The 17,658-nt window shown below is 32.7% G+C and overlaps 1 protein-coding gene across 3 annotated transcripts in view; it reads right to left on the bottom strand.

The window, feature by feature from the left end:
- PPFIA1 (PTPRF interacting protein alpha 1) overlaps window positions 1–17,658 on the bottom strand; it is a 52,416-nt gene that overhangs the window by 17,619 nt on the left and 17,139 nt on the right. For 2 of the 3 annotated variants that reach the window (XM_070935284.1, XM_070935293.1), the window contains exons 3-16: window positions 16,456–16,557; window positions 14,309–14,473; window positions 13,388–13,462; window positions 12,316–12,417; window positions 11,261–11,482; window positions 10,333–10,479; window positions 9,151–9,285; window positions 8,248–8,331; window positions 7,592–7,723; window positions 7,037–7,099; window positions 6,433–6,512; window positions 6,163–6,310; window positions 3,767–3,990; window positions 2,290–2,524 (exon numbers count right to left, since the gene is read on the bottom strand). In XM_070935284.1, the coding sequence (XP_070791385.1) occupies window positions 2,290–2,524; window positions 3,767–3,990; window positions 6,163–6,310; window positions 6,433–6,512; window positions 7,037–7,099; window positions 7,592–7,723; window positions 8,248–8,331; window positions 9,151–9,285; window positions 10,333–10,479; window positions 11,261–11,482; window positions 12,316–12,417; window positions 13,388–13,462; window positions 14,309–14,473; window positions 16,456–16,557 (1,914 nt within the window). Of the gene's footprint in view, window positions 1–133; window positions 164–2,289; window positions 2,525–3,766; window positions 3,991–6,162; window positions 6,311–6,432; window positions 6,513–7,036; window positions 7,100–7,591; window positions 7,724–8,247; window positions 8,332–8,726; window positions 8,802–9,150; window positions 9,286–10,332; window positions 10,480–11,260; window positions 11,483–12,315; window positions 12,418–13,387; window positions 13,463–14,308; window positions 14,474–16,455; window positions 16,558–17,658 lie in introns of all 3 variants that reach the window. The other variant, XM_070935301.1, reaches the window with a different exon arrangement.

The following is a 17,658-nucleotide window of genomic DNA, read 5'->3' as shown; positions in this document are numbered from 1 at the left end:
TGGACATATAGAAATAATTCACATAATATTCCTACAGTAGTCATATTGATCAAGGCATTTCACACACACACACACTGCATGCAAACAATTGCATAATACTAGATTCAACATAAGTCTCCTGTTGAAGGTTTACCTTTCTATGGTGTTTCCTTAAATCACTAGGCTGACAGATGCATGCAAAGAAGAGAAAGTAAAATAAAGCAGATTGGTAGATAATTTTAATTTAAAAAGAATTAATATAACCTTCTACCATTACCATTATTCTACCATTAAAGTGAGGTAAAATATCTAGTTAGCTTTTTGATTAAATCATTATACTAATCAGAAAATACCCGAGTCCTAAAAGCATGGCTATAGTTTGTAGGATTTTCCCCCCATTCCAGACAGATTAAATATAATCAATCTTGGAGGTCAGTCTTAAGGGCTAGTAAACAATAGAAAGAATTCTTTAACTGGAGGAGCACAATTATATTTTTATCATAAAAGCACTTGGATCCTTAATAACTAAACATTTCAATGAAAATACATTTTTATAAGTATGAGGATTCTTGGGGATCTTGTAAGAATAAAGACTGAAGCAAAGATACTGTTCTAGTTGTTATACAAGAGAAGCAACAGCTATAAAGTTTCCATTAAATCAACCTTAACACTTGGTAACTTCACAGACACATTTAAATCAATGGGAAAGTGATTCCTATTGCTTTCCAAAATCCCAATCTAATCTATTTTCCTGGTATTCTGGAGGCCTTCCATATAAATACAGGTAGATCTCGAGTTATAAGAGTTTATTTAGTGACTGTTCAAAATAACAACGCCATTGAAAAATGTGACTTATGACTTATTTTCACTTACAACCGTTGCTGCATCCCCATGGTCATGCAATCAAAATTCAGATGCTTGGCAACTGATTCATATTTATGACTGCTACATATCCTGGGTTCATGTAATTACCTTTTGAGATCTTTTGAAAAGCGAAGTCAACTGGGAATGCCAAATTCACTTAACTGTGTTAGTAACTTAAAACTGCAGTGATTCACTCAAAAACTACGGCCAGATTGTAAAATGGGGAAAAACTCACTTAACAACTCTCTCGCTTACTAACTGAATTCTTAGGCTTAATTGTGGTGGTTAAGTCAAGGACTGCTTATACTAACTAGGTCCAACCTAATTTAGCTTAGTCAAGAGGGAAAAAGAATTTAGGACAAGTTGCATTTTGCAAAACATAGCTAAATCTACAATTCAGAACTTGATGAGGCCATTTAAGTTGCTAAATTCCATCATTCCCTACCTGTAGAGCTCAATTCTTAAAAGATTATTATAAATTATAAATAAAAGATTATTATAAATAATTATAAATAATTATTTTTTTAAAAAACAAAACAAAACCCCAAATATATTGTAGAAAAGCTGCTAGTAATATCAAAGAAAATAAACCAGATTTCATTAGATATAATTTGCTACCAGTTCTAAACATAAGCTAAATCTCAGGTTAAAGTCCTATCAATATTTCATAATGAAAAAATATTTGCCTTTCATAATCAAGACACAGAGGCAGTTCAAACGGCCATAACCTGACTCATAAACTGACAGGGTGGATTTGATTTAAATCGAGTTGATTTAAATCACAATTTAAATCATGATTTAAATCACTAGTAAAAAGGCTTGATTTAAATCAACTCAATTTAAATCATAATTTTTAAAGAGCAACTGTCATCTCTGCTACTCCTTTGACCCACTGTTGACTCACCGATAGTCCCAGTGTTGCAGAATATACAGCCTCATGCTACATAACTAAGCTCCATTTCATGCTGAATAAACTAAATTATTTATGTATCTTACATAGAAAACTATCTTACGATAGATTTTTACCCCAAAAGTTTTTTATTAAAATAAATTCGATAAAAATAAAAAAAAATCCGATTTAAATTTTAAAAATCTGGTTTTTTTTTATTTTTTTTAAAAAATCATTGATTTTTATCCACCCTGTAAACTGATATGTCTCTGTGTATGTACAATCAGGTTTTAATTTGTGCACATAATTTCTTTGCTCTTTTGCATAAAATATGATTAAAGAAGTTAGTGTTAAGGTTACTAACTTCATAACTACTTTCTTGTAAGACAGGAAATCATGGCTAGGGGGTTTGCTGTTTTTTATTTATCGCTAAGGGATTAAATCAAGGAGTTCCATTCATAAACAGTGCCATAATCACCATGTAAAATGGGGAAAATACTAGAGATGTATTTTCTTAGAGGGGAGGAAAGAGAAAAGATGAAACAGGAAATACTTACTAATGTCATAATTCCTAGTCTGTCCACTTCTCGAGCAGGACTGTGTGGCATTCTTCGAGGAGTAGAAATCCCACTACCAGGTGGAGAGGAGCCAGAAAGATTTCCGCTAGGAAAGGGAGGCGGGATAGAGTTCATTGATCGAAATCGACCAGGATTGTCTAAACTCCCACCATCAACACGACTTTCTATCTCCTCTGCTCTTTGCTCAGTGTTTTCCTTTTCTTCTTGGATCAGTCTAAAGAATTAAGAAATGATGCAATTCATTTAACCCAAGCAACACTGCAACCAGCAAGTACAACAGTTGGCATATATAGAAATGTATCTACATCCCAATGGCAAATTTGGGAAAGGATACACATTTAAACTCCAGGCAGAACAAAAGTAAATAACTACAATCTACATGCTGAATTTGTTTATCAATATCTGTTATATTACTTTAAGTATACTTTCATGTAATATGAAATTATTGAACTGCATGATTAATCTTAGGATCTGTGTAGAATTGCTTGATACAGTTGCAGGAATAAAATAGCAACATAAATTTCAAATAAAGACCACTGAAATTATTCCATTCTGTACGAACTTCAGTCTATTGGAGTTAGATCGCCAATAAATTTAAAAATATAAATACAATTATCAATTATCAATTAAGATAAAAAATAATTTATAATTAAACTGACTTAGTAAAAATACACCTTAGAAAGTATTTTTCTTAAAGTTTCACTGACAATTACAATTAGTTGGGATAAATAAGTTGTGGTATCTCTTTATATATGCTGTATTACAAATCATAATGAAACCTAACCAACTAATATCCTGTTTCTTAACAACACATCACTGAAAAAATGCTTATTCAGATTCAGATTCTTACAATAAGAGCAGTTACAGTTACCCTGACCCTAACCTTATTTTGGGGGAAATGAAAAACATGTTAAAAACTTTGCTTGCTAATTCTACCCAACAGAAAATAAGTTGCTTTACAAAGATCACTGCCTTGATCTTCCTGTTTTTTCAGTATGCTAGGTATAATGAATTGGTAAGCAGAAAACCAAAAAAAAAAAAAAAAAAGTTATTGATAGCTAAGACTCATCTCATTGATTTCAACCCATAAAATATTAATTTAGTTTGTATATTTCTGATAAAAATCATGGCGTAGGCTGGGTTACCTGAGAGGGACATCCCCCCACCCTTCAATTACATTTTCCCACCCCATCATATCTGGCAAAGAGGGCACGCTGTAGTCATGTCTTGTCAGTGAATTGCATTTCACAAGTTCCAGGAGACAAGCCTTCTTTGACATAGCAACTCTCTTCTGGAATCCCCCTCGCCTCAATAGAATGGGGTTTCAATATTTTTAGTTGCACTTACAAGTCAAACCAATGAAAAGAAGCCAGACTTCTAATTTTATGTGAATAAAAGGCCATTAGTGAATTTTAAATGTAACACTGGAAAACAATGACAAAAATAAATCCTGTACCTAATTTCTTTATTGATGGCATCCAATTGCTCTTGAAGCATCATGGCTAAGGTCTGGGCATCTGCCTGACCACTAGGTGACAAGAGGTCAACTGAGCTGAATATAGTTTCTCTGTCCTCTTCGCCATCTGAGATATCAGCATCACTCTCAAAAGCTTGTGCAACATTTGCCAACACACTTGCTTGTTGTGCACGTTCCCAATCTTGCTCATTAAGAGTCTGAACCTGTTTAATATACATGATTACAGCTGTAACTTTTAAGTATCTCTTCCATTTAAAAAAAAATATAAAGTGCGTATAACTTCACTTACATGCTGCAGAAATCAATCACAACAGCAGTATTTAGAATGCAGTAAAAGCAAAACAAACATTATTAGATTATATTCACGGGACATACTTTATGATCAAAACCCAAGATATTAAATATATAAATACAACATTACAAAGTAACAATAAAGAAGACTTATTTAAAAACTTCTGTATATGTAGTTTTTAATAACAGAAAAAAAATCTATACAGATTAATAGCAAAGGATTCTAGAGTATCTTTGTTTAACAGAAAATAAATCATGTACTAGTGGAAACTGTCCTTTGATTCCCGTTTGGTTTCTCCTGCTAAGAAATACTTAGTGTGTCAACTATTGCTCCAATCCTGGGTTTTTTTCTCCTTTATCAGGCAGAATTCATAGGACAACACAAGCTTTATTTTATAACCCAGGCTTGTAAAGAAGGAACAAAGTATGATTAGATGATTTACTCAATAAACTACACATGCAACTTGGTCTTGATAAACCAGGATCCATTAGAATCCCAGTTTATGTGAACATAGCATACAGGCTGGATCCAGATTTCCCTGATCAAATTTCACTTAAGAGCAACAGAAATGGGGGACAATTTTAGTAATTCTTTCAATGCTTTCTATGAGACTTGAAAATAGGTTGGTCTTTCAAAACAATGTGGGAGGTGCTGTGGAGGGAACGGGGAATTTGCAAGTATTAACCCTTTTCTATCATCTAGCAGGAGCAAGGCTGGGTCTGACTCTATTCCACAAAGGGAAATAGTTTTAAGTTGTGAAATAGTAAGTCTAGATCTAGTCCCTATGCAAATGCTTTTTGATGCACTGATGAAGCTGTTGGATTAGTACCTGGGAGATTAGATTCAAGTCTACCCACAGTCATGGAAGCTCACTGGGTGATTTTGGGCCAATCACTATATGTCTCAGCCCAACCTATCATACTGGGCTGTTCTTGTGGAATAACAGTAGGAGAGAGTGCTATGTAAGCTGCCTTGAGCTCCTGGAGAAAAAGCAGGATATAAATGAAAGAATCAAAATAGCAGATGGAGGAGAACCATCGTAAACTAAAATTCTCTGTTTCTAGTTTCCCAGTAAGCAATGTTGAAATCAACTGTCTTATCTGTTTAATGCTACATATAAAGTGCCAATCAAACATTTAAAACAAGCTGCCCAACTCTGGGGGCTGAGTGCAGAAATCTATGAAAGGTTATCAAGCAAACATTCCACATAAATCTTATTTATTTATTTTGCATACTTAGTACAATGCATTCTGAGTTATTGAAGTATTGTAAGTACCGTGTTTCCCTGAAAATAAGACCCTGTTTTATATTTTTTTGAATCCTGAAATAAGAGCTTGGCCTTATTGCTATATGCTCAAAAGCCCGATTGGGCTTATTATAAAGGGATGTCTTATTTTGGGGGAAACAGGGTAATGAATAGCCGTACTTAGTTCATGAACTGATCTATGAATGTAAACATACACATGGATTGAACTCTGCACAATTTTGCTTTTGCTAAGGTTACATTTTTGCAATTTATATTCCTATCTACCTCCTGCATCAAGACTTGCTCATAACAGCTGCTTCAAATGCATGTTTTTAAATACATAGTTCTCAATCATATAGCAAAACAAGCTACATGGAATGTTATTTACTTTAAAATAAAGATATTTCAGGGTAAATACTCTTCCCCAATATAAAACAATAAAAGCAACAATAGTACAGCCCAAGCCACCTATACATAATGGTATTAGCACAGTTTTAGACCAGATAAAAAGCCGACAAAATCTTTAAAGACTTATATCAATAAACTGAACCAGTTTAGCCTAATGGTTAATGCAATAGACTAGGAGCAGGGAAACCTAGTCCTGCTTTAGGCAAAGAAACCAACTGAGTGATTCTGAGTCAGTCACTTTCTCTCAGTCCTAGGAAGACAACAATGGCAAATCATTTTTGAAAACATTACCTAGAAAACTGCATGGATTTCTCTATGTATTTGATAGGGGTCAAGACTGACTTGAAGTTAAATTAATAAATACGTATTTTTAAAATGGTGCACTAGCTTAAGCTATTTTCAAAATTAATTGCTTAAATTCCAGCTTACCCTTGAAGGTTCATCTCGCAGAGCTGCTAAGCGTCCTTTTTGTGGACGTCTTAGAACTGAGGTGCTGTAGGAATCTGTCTGATTGTCTGCTATAACTGAAGGTGCCAGTGGATATCTAAAATCTGGTACGCTACCTAAATGTGGCCCTCTGAAATGAAAACAGATGCACATTTAGCATTAATAATTACTGTCCTAAAGTTAGTTGTTGACAGTGAAATGAATTAATTTAGCACATCTTGAATGTAGAACTATTTTCACTAATAATTATACCTATGATGAAGGGTAGGGGCTCTGATCCTCAACTGGTCACTTTCAGCTCTTATTGCTTCAATGTTTACTACCAACTGATCCTGTAGAAAAGAAAGATTATTCACATAACTTAATATTATAGGTGCATACTTTTTTAAACATGTCCAAATATTTTAGATAATTCTAAATTGTAAATTGAATGCCTTTTGAATTAAAATTAAAATATATTGTGTTATTATCCAAATACTCTTCATTCTTTCATTACTGCTAGTATAGCTATGAATAATTTACTGATTCATCAAACATAGGTTTTGAAAAAAGATTAGTGAAGCAAAACACTTAAGATCCACAATCAGCTACAATTTTGATATCATTTTTTTTAAAAAAACCTTAGAGTTACAAACCAAAAAGAATTCATAATTTGTGCATAATTTTAATGGGTTAATTATGTTTGGGCTACTACATTATCCTTGGCATTAAACCCTTAAAATTATGGAAAGTGAAATATTATTGCTAGTGCAAAATGACTGCAACAAAAAGGCATAATATATTAAACTTCATAAGTGTCTCATTTTTATTTTTGCTTTCATTACAACTTAAGACAACATTTTTATTTTCATTTTACCTTTTCATTTTGAAGCTCCTCCACTTGTTTCTTGGTATTTTCAATTTCACGGAGAAGGGAATTCTAGTATTAAATTTAATGCAAAAGTTCATTAATACAAAGAGCTGTTAAGATTTGGGTCTGCATTTTTTTAAAAAAAATACTTTTTACTATTTTACTTTTTTGATTATAAAATACTTAATTCTGCTATTTGTTTTAGTTGATATATATACTCATTGCACCCTTTCTGCTAAACAAGGCCCTATGCTTTCTACTTATTTAAAAATAATATTATTTATTTCTTGATCCCGAGATCCTAAGTTTCAGGATAGGAAGATGCATAATAGTTAATTCAGTGCATTGTATAAGTAGATATAATTGCTCTTTGTTGCCTATGAGAAAGGCGAGATTGTAGCACTAGATTGTCCTCACTTTTATCTATTAACAGCTGGGGATAGATGGATAGATGGATATAGACAGACAGAACTTTGCATGTTTATAGTTTTTACAAATGTTTTATCAATTTATCCAGCATCCACTGCACTTGAAGCAATATTTATTCATATTTAAAATTACTTTATCTTCCAGAGCTGCCATTCTTTCTTTAAGGTGAAGCTGAAGTCTCTCATTAGATTCAGATAAAAGTTTATCAACTGTATCAGATAAACGTTTATTATGTTCTTCATTCATCTTCTCTCTTTGCCGAGCCTAAATAAGAGGAATAGGAGGAAAGGGCAATAAAAAATAAATAACAAGAATGAGAACGACTATCTTTTGCATACTTAATATATAAACTGTCTCAACCCTGGATTTTTACCATTCTCTAATAGGATTTATCCTTGTTTTTCCAAACATGATACCTAGCAAATTTTATATCATTACCATTTAAGTTAACTCTTTTGAAAAGCCACAAGAAATAATAATTAGTGGAAATAATAGGCATTTGTTCATATAGTCCCCAGATGCCAATCCTGATTCAAGTGAAAACTGTTGTGTGATTTTAACATTAATATTTAATTACAGGTAGCTGATTCTGTTCCTACTTAACCCTTTAGTGCTATCTAATTTGTTTTTTTACTGGTATTTCATGTATTCTCCTAGACAGGTTTTACCCACCTTATTTAACTTCATGTAGGTTAGTAAACTATGCTTTCCTCTGCCAACCTGAAATTAATCATTGATTTTTTTATGTCACAGAAAAGAGACACAATGTCATCACTGTAATGACATACCCTTAGTAGTTCTTGATTTTTCTCTTCTAGCTGTGTTTCCATTTGTCTCAATCGTTCTTCAATGTTTCCGTGTCTTTCTTCAGCCTGCCATTTTAAATAATAGTAGTAATTAAAATTTAAGAATGCAACAGAAGAAAAATATTAGCAAACAAGCATATCATGCTGTATGAGACTGCTATTTTTTTTCACGCACTGCAAGATGTTCAAAATATATTACTGCCAAGGCTGGCAAAACACAGTGGATGAATTCATGCATCAAATGAGCAATTTATTTTCTCACCCCATAACATCTTGCTATGATGATTGAAGCAACGGGAAGTCTTGACAAAAGAGATACCTTTTACATTATGCATCTCAGAAAAAAAACTCTTATTATCTTCCCCACATTCATTTTAATGTGTGAAGATTTTTTTTAAAAAAAACAACAACAAGCAGTAGCAAGCAGAAATAAGGACTTAAGTCCTTTGTGTAAATTCTACCTTCCTAGACTGGGAAGTATATTCGAACAGATTAACATCTTTAGTTGCAGAATTCCGAGAAGGCAAACAGTCAAGCTACAAAAATAAGGAATAGAATGGTAGCAAGAAAAAAAGGAAATGAAGTGACATCAAGAATTTACTTTTAAATATTGGGTACAAAATTGCTGGAGTACTTAATTTATCCTAAGAACTGGAAAAAGAGTTTCTAAGACAGTATTCAAATCAGACACAAAGGGTATTTCAACATCTTTAAAGCAATTAAAAACAATGAACTGCTATACAAAGGATTAGAAAGCAAGATAAACAGAGAGACTAGATTAGACAATTTGAATTACCTGGTTAAAAATGAAATGCGAGAAACCCCAAATGATCAAGAACCAACTGTTTCTTCTAAATATAATATATATCATAACACTCAGCCTACCTTAGTAAGTGCAGCTACTCTCTGAGCCAATTCAGCCTCTACTTCTGGCAGAGTTTCAGCTTTTCTCAGAGTTTGCTGCAATTTTTGTTCAGCCAGTTCCAATCGTTCTTGTAACTGCCTATTCTTATCTTCACTCTAGAAGCAAAAATAAAGTTGCTTATAGCAACAGCTGCAGACATTATTCTGTGTGATATTTCAATAGTTTGTCCATTAGCAAAAAAAACCTTGTTAGCAAATTGACATGTGAGATCATACAGAACAGTTCCTGTATAATCACTGAAATTATATACAACACAGTATTCAAAAGCAGATTTATATATGACCATTACAAAAAGTACATTAGTACATAAAAATAAACATAAAATTATGTTTAAAAACTTTCTTTTGTCTGCCCTAATTGAATATTGGGATTCAGTTTTATTGGGTAAAACTGAACTTTTGCAAAAGTGCTATGGATGCCACTGCAAAATATTTAAATTCCTGTTCATGAAAGTGCTATTATGGAAAGCATAAAGGTAACAAAACATCTTTGTACTAAATGCATGTTTAGGCAAAAAGACACATAAAAACCTGAGTAAAAGGGAAATCGTAAATAAAAATATCACACAGATTTCATAATAAAAAGACAAACACTAATTGAATGCACTCACTCCATGTAAATCCTAACCTTTGTAATTATCTTCTGTTATCCAGCCCTGATTTTGCTCCCCATGAGGGTGCTTTATTTCCTTCATCCCAAAACCATCCAAACTTGTGACAGCAACTAATGGTAAGCAACCACCTTATTTTTTTTCCTCTTTCAAGCTTAAAAGGCCTACTAATTCCATCCTGAAAACACCAAGAATAGCCATTCCGTGAAGATCTCCTCAGAACTACCAAAGAAGCATTTTTGTTGAAGGAAAAATATAAAAAACGGAAAGCATGAAACCTTCTTATAACTACAAAACCAATCCTCAAAAGACAATCCTCAATTTTCTAGGTTTTCAGATTTAAACTGTTCCCTTTCCTTTCCACAGGGGATTTCATTTATAATTTAAATTTTCAAAAAAAAGGGCAACAAATTTGCATAAATTTTATCCAAGTCAAATTAGCTTGAATTATTAGGTACATCCCCCTCCTGATCTAGAACTTTTAGTATTAATTTATGAAAACCTCAAAGTGTTTTTTAAATAATAAGTTTACCTGTCGATGCAATGAATCTTTGTTAGCAATTTCATTTTCAAGTTTATCATTAAGATCATGCACAGATGTAGCTTCACGTTGTGCAGCGAGGTAGCGTTTTTCAAGAGTTGTAATTCTTTCTTCCATATCTTCTTTCTGAGCCATTGCCTAAATTAACATTGTCAGAAAATTACAGAAATATATTCTCCCTCTATTATGTGTTTAACAGGTTGTCTTTAAAAAAATAATAGCTTTTATTTTTCACTCCCAAGGGAATGATCCAAAGAACCATATGGGGTACAATTTGTAACAACTACAGCTTTCTTTAATGTTACATATCTTAAAGATATTGCAAACTGCTAATTATACTCAAAACATTCACCATTAAAAGTGCAAACATTCCAAATATATATTTAATTTTGATATTTGAGGAAAAATTTGAAAATAATTACATTTGGAAATAGAAATAAGCTATTTAAAGAAAACCTCCAGAAATTCCATCAGAGGGGGGAACTCTTTTAGCCCCAAAATTTTATTTTAAACATTGCATATATACCAAGTACCTACATTCTTATTCTTCTTAGAGGAAGCATAATAGAACATCTTTTTTTAAGGATCCATCAATAATTAACATTACTGAGCTGGCCAATTTTAGAAGACATAATAATATCAATAGATCTGAATATGCTGAATTAACATTGTTCTGTGTGATCATCATACTGATTCACATAGCATGGAAATCAAGAACAATTGAGTTTTTAATAAAAACAACTATAAAAGCAGTTGTTGTTCTCAGATTGAGAACTTATTGATATAGTTGATGGAAATATCCTAAACCTAGTGTTTACATCAGACAATAAGACATGCTTTAACTCATGGGGAAAACAAGTACACAGAATAGTGAATACAATTAATTAATTTAAACCATATTAAAAAGTCTTATTCTTACCTCTCGTACATCTCTTTGCAATTTCGTGTTCATTTCTTCAGATTTGATTAGATCTTTTCTAGCAGTATCAAGATCTTCTTCCAGTTCTGCTACTCTGTTAGAAAGGGCAGTGATTCTCTCTTTCATTTGCGACTGTTCTTTAGTTTGCTTTTCTATGGTATCTTGAAGTTCTATTACTTTAGCAAGATCTTCATCATGATTCAAAGAGTCATTGGAAGATCTCTATTCAGAAGAAGAAAAAGCCACTGTTAATTTTAAAAAACTTTTAACACCATGAAAGCATAAATATGTGCAATATATTTTTTCATACTGAACCAGAGGTCCCCAACCTTTCCAGCTTGGTGGCCCGGTGTGAGGGGGATGGGGGATAGTTCCGTGCGAGTGACAGAGCTCCATCTTACCACTTACAGCTCCACTCGCACGAGCGGCAGGTGCTTGTGCAGTTCCACTCACACAAGTGGAGCTGCACACACACACACACACACACGCACTTGCATGTGCAGCTCTGTTCATGCAAGCGACAGTCACTTATGAAGCTCCATTTGCGTGTGTGGAGCTGTGTGCCCAAGTGCTGCCACTCACATGATCGGAGTTGCATGCGCTAGTGCCCATTGCTCGCACAAGTGGAGCTGCATGCACATGCGTGCTCACAGGCCACTCGCTTAGCCCAGTTCTGAACTGTTCACTACCTGAGCCACAGCCCAGGGGTTGGGGACTCCTGTACTAAACCAATGATTCAAGTGAGAACAAAAGAATTCTTATTACTTTTCAGGATTTTTTTTGCCCACTGGTCCTCACTCAAAAATTCAAGAACCAACCCAAAACATTTTTTTGCCTGAAAATGATATTTCTCTTATTACTTGAACATCCTCTATCAAAGAATGGTATTGTATATGGATCAAATGATCAAGAAAATAACACATTAAAATAGCTTATTTGCTCTTTTTTTCATTGGAAAAGTTTGGAAAAATAAGTTAGACTGTTCCATCATAAACAGATTTTATCCTCTCAAAAAATTGAGTAAAAAGGCTACTGAAAAGATGCTTTTAACATACCTTCCCATTAGTGCTAGGTATGTTCTCCTGATCATGATTAATATCGGGCATTCCATCAGCTTGTGTTCTTTTTTGATTGTTTTGTTCTTTCAAAATCATTAACTGGAATAAAAATAAAATATTATATTAATTGATATGCTGTATTTCAAATAGAAAAAGGACCGTTTAACCAATATTAATTATTTGCAGTGATAATATTCACAAAATATATTGGATGGATAACAATGACAGACATATTAATGACCTTGATTTTGAAGAATTATGATCAATTCCTATAATCTATTCAGAAGATATTTATCAAGTAACAAGCCTGCCTTTAAAATATAATACAAAAAAAATCAAACAATAAATCAGCAATTGTCATATATTTAATTAGTAAACAAGATTGGTCAATTGATTAACATAAGCGAAAACATTTCAAGTATCTTGTAATGAAAACTCATTCCTTGATGAAAAAAGATTCCATGAAAACTTAATATCTACACAATTATAAACCTGGACAGGTGATTTTTAGAATTCTGAAAAAGTTCAAGAAAGCGGTAGTGGAAGCTTGCACATTTTGTAAGCTGGACAAAATAATTAGTAGTTCATAAGCTGCAAACAGGAAAGTATCAGGGCATGCCTTTCCAGTCTGGTCATCTAAAAAAACCTGCTGAAAGTATCCTCTTTTTGCAAGCTACATGAACAAACAAAAAAGCCCAACCTGTGGAATATCTTCCCGACATAAGTACATGTAGTTCCAACTGCATTATAATTGCAATGTTAATTCCATAAACAAGTTAAATCTATTTTATTTCACTGTGACTTTGCTCACCTGACTGAGGTACATCTACTTTGGAATTTGATTTTCCAGCAAGGTATTAATTTTTCCCCTGAAATCTTTCTCACACACCTCTCAAAGACCCCCAGTTTTGGTCCTACCTATTTCATACTACATTATAACACTAGCCAAATTTCTCAAGGCCAAAGAAATTGCCCTTGGTTACAATTAAGCTTTCCCTTCCCTTGATAGGTCTTATGCAAACCTGACAGCTTTTTTTTTGACATTTGTAGTTTACTGGAAATAACTTACCTCTTTGTGTGTAGTACCTAGTTCTTCCTCCAACAAACTACATCGTTCAAGTGCTACTCGTAATCTTTCTCTTACCTAGGAGATTAAAGTTAAGATATAAACACCAAACAATTCTGCTAGCATTAGATGCTGAAATATTCAGTAACTATCAAGAATAAACTTATATCAGTAATGTCGGTGAGCAGGGATAAATCTTAAAAACAACACAAATTATCGACACATTTCTTGTGAATGGAACCATCAAGTGATTAAGCAAACCTAATAATAACCCATTATGCATTTTCTATTACTTTTGATGGCAATATGTTTCTGCAGCAGAAAGCCCCAATGGGCTAGATTATATGGTATCCTTTTAGACTAGTCATATGGCCAATAATTATGAAAATGATTGTGAGGTATTATGAAAGCTGTAATCCATCCATGGAAGTACTGGACACCTCCCCTCAAACTTTATAACTTAGATGAATTATTTGTCAGAGCCGAAATTTCAATTAATGCCAAATACTGCTATATTAGTTGTGATTTATGTCATATACCAGAACTGAGGCAACATTAATAATAATCTTTGCCTGAATAAAAATAGAAGGGCAATATTTATTTTTGCTTCATTTTATGATTTAGGCCAACTTTAGGCCACCCATTTTGAATTTTGGTCTGTTGATATACAAACAAAACGAATTACATAAGCAATAGATGTTTAGTCTATATCTCCATTTTTTTAAAAAAAATACCAGAATGCTCTTAAATGAAAGAACTAATTTTTACACTAACAAAATAAAAGTTACTATATGTTTTTAATATACATATTCGGAGTTACTGTACACTGCTTAAAGTTTTCTTGGAGCTAGGCAGCCTTAATGAATCCTATAAAATAAATAAATAAAAACATTTCATGAAGAGGAAACATCAGTAATCATTTACCTTTTCATCAAGGGCTTTGTGATGTTCAAATAGAGACTTTAGTGCTTTGAGAACTTCAACTTCACTAGAAACACCAGCTGGAGATTGAGCTTGTCTTTTTACTACGGTCATTCTTAAAGACCTTTCATGCCGGGAGACAAGGCATTCCAAATGTTCTAGTAGTAACTGAAAAGCAAATGCAATTACATGAGAAAAAAGCAGTATATATTGAACTGAAGAAAATAATGTTCAAACATATTTCACTATCAATGAGACACAATTATCACTTTGTTTTTGCAAAGCTATTTTCTCTGTAAAGCTATGCAAGTTATATCCATTTATTATATATTATCATTTTGAAGCTGAACATAACTTACAGAAAAAATGCACTTTCATAATATACACAGCAATCTATTCATCATTCAAAACTATGAAAATCTAAGCTTTCAGTTTTTCTTCTATTTTTAAAAAAGCAAGTATCATCCTAGTCCAGTCCTTAAGTCTTATTGATGTCTAAAGACCAAAAAAAAGTGCACAAAAATTGCTCATCTAACCTTGAATCTCAGCAATGCAAAGAAAAAAAATGTTTATGTTTATCTTCTTAACTGATGTAATGGAGAACATTACATGTTGAATGTTTCTGATTTAGTTGCTGAAGTTATCCAGATAATTCATGATTTATGACTGGTCCCTTAGCAACTGTTCGAAGTTCTGACAGACTACAAGCATGGCATTTATGAAATGGTTTTGAAGTTCTGATGTCCACACAATATGTGATCACATTTTGGGTTCTCAGCAACTGCCCTGTATTTATGGTCATTTGCAGCACCCAGCATCTGTGATTTACAATGTTTTTGCCAGAAACCAATGGTTATTGCCAATTTCTGGCAAAAACCACTCCATAGCAAACAAGGGATTTGTTTAACAATCGTGACATTCACTTAATGACTGCAGCGTCTGCTTAATGACTGCGGCATTTGCTTAAAGACCACCAAAAAAATAATAAAATTGGGTCTGGTCATGTGGTGACCCACTTTATGACCATCACAACTTATGACCGAAATTGTGGGTGCTCTCATGGATATAAGTCAAGGGCTACCTGTAAGTTACCTTAAAACTAGGAAGGAAAATCATATTAAAATATGCAATAACAATATAAGTATAATAATATAAACATTATTTGGTTTTATATACTTAGAGATGTCAATATCATCTACATAATTTTTTAATACTCTACAGAGCATATAAATACAGCAGACATTTCTCCATGTCAGAAGTTTTACATGTTACAAAAGAACTTTGTTGCATCACTTTAAAGTGAGTGATATTTGGGGAGGAGGAATTTAAAGGTTAAATTACTACAAAACTAACTTACACAAATGCATTGAAACTTTATTAGGGAAGCCTATAATCATGCACACTTCTACATTCTCATTGTTTTAATCTGAAGTAGCTTGTTCACTTACATTCTTTTTAAAAATGGGCCACTTCAAAAAAAGAAAAGAGTGCCTTTTAAATATTTGTTATAAAATCTGACTATATATGTACCATCTTGAACACTTTTCTTTCAAAAATATATCTCTAACTCTAATTCCTTTAGATAAGTAGAAATTGTTCTGAAAAGATTTATCACCAAACTTTGTACTTGACAGATTTCAGGTTTCACAAGAGTGCATGTAAATCATGGATTGCTAATCTCTGCTTTGAATGATTTTGCATTCATTAAATAGTGATACACCCAATGAAATGTAAATTCATGACAGCCAGTTGAGTTTACCTTTCTCATATATGTATTGTGTAATAAAAGCTTGGATTAATAGGTTAGGATAATGACTGCAAGGATCAACTTTGAGTCTCTTAAAAAAAAACTCAGTTAAAGGATCGCTGAGACTATATATTAATAATCTGCAGTTAGAAAGTCAAGAGTTTTGGTGTATGAAAATCATATTTAATAACAAGGGAACATATTATCCTACAGAAATATTATGTAAGACACAGTCTTGATACATGAAATGTTTTTCATACTATGCGGAAATTGCCAAAATTAAGGCAGGTAAAGAAAACTAATAATTTTATTCACTTATGGAAAAAAACTGCATGTAAGGTTTCATTTCAAGAAAAATTCCTAGCACAAAATACAAACAAATGATACCAGAAGATGAACTGACTCTTGTATTGTTTCTTTCTGCTTTCAGTTCTGCAATTTCCTCTTCCCTTTCAAGGAGTTGCTCTCTGCATATGTTAAGCTCTTTAGTAAGTGCTGCAAACTCCTGAAAAATATAAGCAAATAATTATAAACATTTACTGCAATGTGCAGTATATACAGCAATATAATATAGACAACTTTGAGTGAAGTTATACTAAAATAAAATACTATTCAGGGTATCTTATATCACTTCTAGCAGTCATGATTATTCTTTATAGAGTAGTACTCAACACTAGCCATTCTATTTCATCCAAGCCTTCTATTTCTAAAGTTCGGATGAAAATCACTAGGGAATCCCCAAGTTGAAAGTAAGTAATGGTAGACACTTCTAATAAATGTCAAGAAAACAGCATAGTTCTGTTTATGTTATTATCTGGAGACCATCTCAACTCAAGGGCATGTTTATGTTTTTAAAGAATAAAGAATAGTAATGCTAATATTAATATTATCCTAAGTATGTAAACTGAATTCTATTATATGATGTTGGATCATTCTGGCATACATAAATATTACAACTTTGAATATTATTACATCTTCGAACAGAATTCCTTGTGCTATCTACTGTACAAGACTCAGCTCGTTTTCTGTTTTAAAACAGAGTATGATTTCTGGACAAAGAAATTGTGCCAGAAATTAGAGAGTTAGTAAATAGTTAAAAATTACACATCTTCTCACAAAAATTGAGGAAGAAACAGGAACTGGATGTCAATGAGAAAACTTTTCCCATAAAAAAAATCAGTGATTGGACCAAACTCATCCAATGAACGGTTGTAGCCAAGATAAAATAAATTTGATGATGAATGAACCCAGGCAGAACAATCAATTTGTGGAATAATTAGCAAAACTAAGCTTGATATCGCTTATAGAAGATTCTTCCCAAAATATTACATGCTTTTAGCCTGCTACCATTTTGATATTAACCAAATCATTAGTACACTTTCGCTGTGGCTAATTCCAGCTTTATGGCTTAAAATGGGTAAAACATTTAGAACAAAAACACCTTCAGAGAAACAAGGTTCTTACCTAGTTTTCTACAAGATCTGAGTAAAATTAATTTATCAATTTGAAAGTAATCTATCTGGCTCAATAAATTCTAGTTTTGCATAAATAGGAGTTAAAACTGCCACCACCTAAACAAGTAAGAATATTAATTAAAACATAATTC

Source organism: Pituophis catenifer, unplaced genomic scaffold, assembly GCF_029215685.1.
Source record: "Pituophis catenifer annectens isolate HBS135680 unplaced genomic scaffold, rPitCat1.0.hap2 SCAF_1, whole genome shotgun sequence".
Classification (NCBI taxonomy): Eukaryota; Metazoa; Chordata; class Lepidosauria; order Squamata; family Colubridae; genus Pituophis; species Pituophis catenifer.
This window is presented reverse-complemented; position numbering and strand designations above follow the sequence as displayed.